The 7500-nt window shown below is 48.5% G+C and overlaps 1 protein-coding gene across 1 annotated transcript in view; it reads left to right on the top strand.

Moving 5' to 3' along the window:
- Positions 1-7500, top strand: part of iars1 (isoleucyl-tRNA synthetase 1) — a 61869-nt gene that overhangs the window by 18758 nt on the left and 35611 nt on the right. Inside the window, 4 exon segments of the mRNA XM_080545480.1 lie at positions 166-288; positions 2017-2089; positions 2092-2107; positions 6170-6269. Coding sequence (XP_080401606.1) covers positions 166-288; positions 2017-2089; positions 2092-2107; positions 6170-6269 — 312 coding nt within the window.

The raw sequence follows: 7500 nt of genomic DNA, 5'->3' as shown, positions 1-7500 counted from the left end.
TCTGTCTATCTATTAATCTATCGATCTGTCTATCCATCTAGCTCTATTTTATCTATCTGCTCTCTGTCTATCTATCTATCCATCTATCTATCTTCTGTCTGTGCTCCATCTATCTATCTATCTATTTTTCTACGTTCTATCCATCTATCTGTCTTCTCTCCCCAGGATGATTTCCGGGTGTGTATGGAGTACAACATCATCCAGAGGGACTCGTCCCCCATCTGCCCCGTAGACGCGTCTGGCTGCTTCACCGCTGAGGTCACCGACTTCGTGGGACAGTACGTCAAGGTTGGTGAGAGAGAGAGAGAGATGGAGATCCACCCACCTAGCCTGCTTCACCCCTCCCTCTTCCCTGGAGCCTTCAAACCCTCCCCCACCTACCTCCTATGAACAGGGATGAGAGAGAGATATCCACCTCCCTCCCTCCCTCCAAGCCCCCCCTGACAGCTGGCCTGGCCCGCCCCTGTAGAGCCGGTGCTCTGTCCGGTCCTCCGCTCCCTCAGGAGAAATCTCATTAGCTGCCCTGCAGAACAGACCAGTGACCAATCTCTCCAGGCAGCGCAGAGCCACCTGTGTCTCCTGGCCGCAGCCGAGCTAATCTGTTACACGTCCACACCACGGTCCACCCTGGTGTCTCTATGCTCTCTCTCTCTCTCTCTCTCTCTCTCTCTCTCTCTCTCTCTCTCTCTCTTTCTGTATCTCTCTTTCTCTCTCTCTTTATATCTCCCTTTTGCTATTCTCTTATTTCTCTCCCTCGCCTCCCTCCTTCTCCCTCTCTCTCCCTCCCTCTATCTCTCCCTACCTCCCTCCCCCTCTCTCTCTCCCCCCATCCCTCCCTCCCTCCTTCTCCCTCTCTCTCCCTCCCTCTATCTCTCCCTAACTCCCTCCCCCTCTCTCTCTCACCCCCTCCCTCCCTCCTTCTCCCTCTCTCTCCCTCCCTCTGTCTCTCCCTCCCTCCCTCCCCCTTTCTCTCTCATCCCCTCCCTCCCTCCCCCCCTCTCTCTCTTCCTCCCTCCCTCTCTCTCTGCCAGAGTCACAGGCCTGGCCCACAGCCAAATGTAATGTCTCACCTCGCAATAGCTTTCTTTTAAAAAAAATATTCCTTTGAGAATTTGAGCTGAATATTTATAACTCGTGGGCGGTGTTCAGTTTTTCTGACGGAGTGTGTTCACAGCCCCAGCGGTTTGGCACTTCACAGACACCGCTTATTCATAGGTGTCATTATTAACTCATTTAGTGCAGCAGGCTGAATAAAGTCGCCCCAAATTGTCAGCATTCTTAAGTGTCGAGTGACTTTATTCACCCAAAAATACATAAATGATGATGCTTCACTTTGTAGCCTAAGTATTGTTGCTAGGGTAAAAATACCACATAAAACTGTCACTCTAGCTGGGTGAGTGTTCCGGAATGCTTTGGCAGTTTTTGAGTTAAACCGTTAAAAAACCTCTGACTGTGTCTGACAGTGAGGTGAGGAAGGGGTTAACAAACCTGGCGGCCCGCATCGTGATCTGCCTCCCTCGCCGTAGCGTCGGACCGCAGGTTAATAAACGGCTCCCGAAACCAATTATGATCTAGACAGGAAACCAATTGTACCGCAGCAAGGACACAGTGGACAGGTTTCCATTAAACGGAGTTAATCTGACTGTAGGAGAAAAAAAGCTACTTTCAGGCAGCAACAGGCGCCAATACGGCCATTTATGAGGCACTTCAGAGAAATCACAGTGTCGACATGAACATAAATGAAATAGTGTAGCCCCCCACCCCCTCCACAAGGTCTAATTAAGCCCATCTTCCGATATCTACCTCCACCAGCCCACCGGTGCATGACTTGCATTCGATGTAGCCTACATGATATGGAAGTCAATGTACACATTTAAGTTGGTTTATCATATGCACAGCATACAGATGCAAATCATACGATAACATTCTTGTAATTTATACAGCAGTGTTGTCGTGTGTCCCAGGCAATGTCCCCCTTGGGAACAATGACGTTTTAATCAAGTCTTCTGTTTTCAGGATGCAGACAAGAACATCATCAAGTTGCTGAAGGAGAAGGGTCGCCTCGTCAACGCTAGCACCTTCAAGCATAGCTACCGTTCTGCTGGAGGTGAGAACTGCTACTGCTGACTAGCTAACTGCTACTGCTGACTAGCTAACTACTACTGCTAACTGGCTAACTGCTATTGCTGACTAGCTAACTACTACTGCTAACTGGCTAACTGCTATTGCTGACTAGCTAATTGCTACTGCTAAATAGCTTACCCCTCAGACACTATAGGACTGGAGACTAGCGCTGCTACTGCTAACTAGCTAACTGCTAATTAGGCAGCCCCAGACGCTATACGACTGGAGGTTGCTGTTGTTGCCCGGCAAACGATTCAACACAGCTAACTGAACTATGGAAGGACTTGTCGAGCGTGTTGATACTTCACTGAGCGGGCTGAGTAGCTTAGTTAGGTGCGTTATCGATCGACTGATTACAGTTGATACACTTCATTATCCCCTTGTTAGCGCAGGGAAAACAACTAAAACGTGTGTTCATTCTTGTGGAATTAGAACTGCTGCAGCAGCTTTCAAGGCTTTCTCTTTTAAGGTGGGGGGGGGGGGGGGGGGGGGGTGGTTCCTCCTCCTCCTCCTCCTCCTCCTCCTCCACCTGATCTGTCATGTCCTCCGTGCCTCTCCCGCTCGCCTCCAGGCCACTGTACAGGGTCTCCTTCTGACCTCCACAGGGGCAGGAGAGGAGCTGATAGCAGCTTTCTGTTCGTCCCCAGTGAGACATTAGCATAGAGTCAATACTGTCCCTGTTGAGTCAGCAGCACTGCACCCAGCCTCAGTCTCCAGTATCCTCAGTAAATTCTTAATGTAAACATTTATATTTTTAACAATGCAACATGTTAGAGGGTTCCTTGAATCATTTACAGCATTAGTTCAGAGAATCTCTTTCATATTCAAGCCAAATTGGTAACTAAATAATCAAATCGAATCACGAATCGTGAATCGAATCGGGACCTTGTGAATCGGGAATCAAATCGTTTTGGGAAATCAGTGGCGATACGCAGCCCTAATTAATATGGGAAGCATGCTCGATGGGGCCTCACGGTGGAGCAGCTTGGCTGCCCGGGGGCCTTATGGTGGAGCAGCAACTAGCTGACTGGGCCTCACAGTGGAGCTCGCTGACCGGGCCCTCTTCAATACTGAATAAAACTGACAGGAATCCAGTATCTCCAAGCTCCCCCCGACCCCAGCTCCTTGGCTCGGCATCCTCTCGTCTTGGCATCTTCTCGTCTCTCTGTAGTTTGCTTGTTACGGTTGCCCCACCGGGAGGGACGGAGGTTATTGATTTACGAAATATATGTATTTTTCATCCTCCCTTCTCCCTCCAACCTCTCCAGACATTAGCGGAGAGGAATGGCTGGTCTGTTTCTTCCTGGCCTTGAGGAGCGACAAGCTTTTATCCTCCAATCTGTCGTGCGAGACCTCGGTACACAGCGATCCGTCTCCGCATTAAGAAAACATTGTATTCATAATTAATGGTGGCTGCCTGGATGAACTCCCGGGCGATGTGATGCGGTAGTCTGTAAATACGGTTCCTGGTGAACTAAAACTGTCACGAAAAAAAGATCCATCGATAATTTGGCGGTTAACTGTCACGTTGGAAAATAAGGACTCGTTTACTTTCCCCAGTATCCTTGTGTAATAATATATTCCCAGCCTGGTTTAATGGTGCGTTTGGAGATTGAGATTTACAGACGTGGCCAAATTTCTTGGTACCCTTCAACTACAAAAGAAGAACCCACAATTTTCTCTGAAATAACTTGAAACTCACGAAAGTAATTGGCATCCATCATAGTTTATTCCATATTTAGGCCTAATAGGAATCAGACGTTGCTTTTGATTTTGGATTCGGAATATTTTAAATAATAAAACAAAAACGCAAATGGCATGGACAAAAATGATGGGACCCGTAACCTAATATTTTGTTGCACAACCTTTAGAGGCAATCACTGCAATCAAGCGATTTTTGTAGCTCTCAATGAGACTTCTGCACCTGTCACAGGTAGTTTGGCCCACTCTTCCTGAGCAAACTGCTCCCAACTGTCTCAGGTGTGAAGGCTGCTTCTCCAGACTGCATGTTTCAGCTCCATAGATGTTCAATAGGATTCAGATCAGGGCTCATAAAAGGCCACTTCAGAATAGTTCAATGTTTTGTTCTTATCCATTCTTGGGTGCTTTTAGCTGTGTGTTTTGGGTCATTAGCGGCTATACACCCTGAGATGCCTCAGGAAAGAACACAACAAGCAGGAGATACTGGTGGCCTTCTACCGCGGCGCAGTGGAGAGCATCCTCACCTACGGCATCTGCAACTGGTTCTACAGCTGCACAACAGCGGAGAGAAATGCGCTACAGAGAGTCGTGAGAACAGCACAGAAGATCACCGGCGCCCCCTCCCCTCTCTGGAAGAGCTGTACAACACACGCTGTCTCAGGAAGGCCTCCAAGATCTCCAGGGACCCGACCCACCCTGGGCACGTACACTTTATCAGGCTGCCCTCGAAAAGGAGGTACAGGACCCCGGCCGCTAAGACAAACAGACTGAAGAACTGCTTCTACCACAGGGCCGTCAAGGCCCTGAACACAGAAAAGGCCTAAGTTCTGGGCCAGGACAGTCTGGACGGATTGTATGGCAGCTAGTGCTGAGGCACAAACATGTACATTTCAAGCCTGCAAACTGTGACACTTTAAATAACGTGAAAAAATACTTTTGTGCAATATGACAACCCTAGTTGACTATCTGTGCAGTATAGTACAGTGGATTGTGTACATAGCCTTTATTTATGTAAACCAGCTCCTTACCTTCTTGTGATTTTATTCTTTTTCTAAAAGTTTTTATTTTTTTTCCCCTTTCCTAACACCAGGGGAGCCACCCCTCCTAAATTTCGTTGTTTGGTACCTGTACTGTAGCGATGACAATAAAGTCCATTCATTCATTCATTCATTATCCTGTTGGAGGACCTATGACCTGCGACTGAGACAGAGCTTTCTGACACTGGGCAGTATGTTTCGCTCCAGAATGCCTTGATAGTCTTTAGCAAATTCCAGTCTTTCCTGAGGTCTTCTTCCATGGAGCCCACTGTCACTCAAAAAGCGACTGATGGTGAGATCAGACACTGATGTACCTTGACCTTTCGGTTCAGCTTGTACCTCTTTGGAAGTTGTCCTTGGCTCCTTTACTTTTCTACCAATCGCACTATCCTTCTGTTCAATCTGGGTCAATTCTCCTCTTGCGACCGCGACCAGGGAGGTCGGCTACAGTCCCATGGACCTTAAACTTCTTAATACTATTTGCAACTGTAGTCACACAGGAACATCAAGCTGCTTGGAGTCGGTCTTATAGCCTTTACTTTTAAGACGCTTGTCTATATCCTCATCCCATGACCCCTGTCCTGCACTCTGGTCCCGTGGTCCTGCACTCGTCTGACTCTCCGTCACCAGTCCCTGGCTGGGCACTACTTTCAGAGCTGACAAATTTTACCGCCTCTCGAGTCCGTCAGTAACATGAATTATTACTTGTTAACCTTTCCCTCAGCCTGTAATAATCTGATGTCTGCGCTGTTTCACCTCCTCGCGGACTGGCTTTGCAAAGAAATCGCTGATTTTATGAGCAGCCGTTAATATCTGCAAGCTGAAAACATTGATAGGATATAACGTTAATTCAGGAAACCTATTAAGAAATTGTGCAATGCCGCAATTGCAGTTAACAATTACAGTAATCTACCGAGTGCAACACTTGTAGAAAATACTATCGTCAGAGTTTTTGTCGAGAGCTGGAGGCCGGCCGCCTCATAATTCTCTATGCAGGAAAAACCCTGAGTATGCTTGTTCATATGCCTAGTGGTGTTATAATACACATTATGCTTGTATGTATGCATAGAGGTGTTATAAAACACATTATGCTTGTATGTATGCATAGAGGTGTTATAATACACAGTATGCTTGTATATATGCATAGAGGTGTTATAATACACATTATGCTTGTATATATGTGTAGAGGTGTTATAATACACATTATGCTTGTATATGCATAGAGGTGTTATGACACAGTATGTTTGTTCATATGCGTAGAGGTGTGGCGCTGACCTCTAACCTCCGCCTGCTCCTCCCTCCCCCAGGTCAGACACGCCCCTCATCTACAAGGCCGTCCCCAGCTGGTTCATCAGGGTGGAACACATGATCGAGAAGCTGCTCGGCAACAACGACAAGACCTACTGGTAAAGAGACCCGTCTGACACAGACCAGACTGTAATGTGCTCCCTCCCTCCCTCCCCCTGCCTCCTCTCACCCCTTCCTTCTCCTCCCCTCCCTCCCTCCCTCCCTCCCTCCTCCCCTCCTCCCCTCCCTCCCTCCCTCCCTCCCTCCCTCTCCCTTCCCATCCCCCTCCCCTCCCCTCCCCTCCCCTCCCTCCCAGAGCAGCAGAGCAGAGCAGAGCAGCATGACCCACTGGTAATGTGGCTGTCAGGGTGAGATGAATAGCCAGCCTGTAGGTAGGTTGAGGCTCCAGCCTGTAGGTAGGTTGAGGCCCAGCCTGTAGGTAGGCTGAGGCCTAAGCTGCCTGCACCAAATGATTGATTGCTATGGAGAAACAACTAGTTGGACTGGGTCTGGGTTTGGTCTGGTCGGGGTCTGGGATGAGAGAAATGGTGGAACCTGCAGTAGCTACCACCAAAATATAAACCTTTATTTCATTTTTGTGAAGTTCAAGAATTACACCTTGAGTAAAGGCAGAGTCATTTTCCAGGGCGCACACACACACACACACCCACCGCACCACACACACACTCACACACACACCACACACACACACACACACACACACACACACACACACACACACACACACACACACACACACACACACACAGTACACAGTGTGTCCGTGTGTGAAGGTGAAGTCATGGTGATGCAGACAGTAGCTAGTCACACCAGGGTCATTAACATACATAGCTTCAGCGCATCATCCTGTATAATAGAGCTGGAACAGCCCAGATGTTTAGAGGCAGGGGAAGACCTTTAAGGTGGCGTCGTTAAGAGTGATTGATACTGTATGCATGCTACCCAGTATGAACACATGGTATAAGGACATATTTACTAATGAGGATATATTTACTTTCCCCATTATCCTTGTAGAATATATTCTCAGCCTGGTTTAACGGTGCTTTTGGAGATGAGAGGTGCATTCAACCTCCTCTAAGAGTTGCTGAGTACATCTGTTGCAGGGGAGGGCCAGTGGAGGTAGAAATCGGAGGTCTTGCCCCGCGGTGGTGTAGCGGTCTAAGCACTGGCCACTAGTGCAAGCTGCCCACCGGGGACTGGGATCGTATCCCAGCTCGCCAGATCCGGATATGGCTGGGGCACACACGGGGAGCGGCATATTGGGCGGGCCGCTCCCGAGGGCGGTATAGGAGTAGTTCCGGACAAGGATCCGTCGCGCAACAGCGCCCCC

This window comes from Nansenia antarctica, assembly GCF_963989245.1.
Source record: "Nansenia antarctica genome assembly, chromosome: 15".
Lineage (NCBI taxonomy): Eukaryota > Metazoa > Chordata > Actinopteri > Argentiniformes > Microstomatidae > Nansenia > Nansenia antarctica.
Note: the sequence above shows the minus strand (reverse complement) of the source record. Positions and strands in the feature narration are given on the sequence as shown.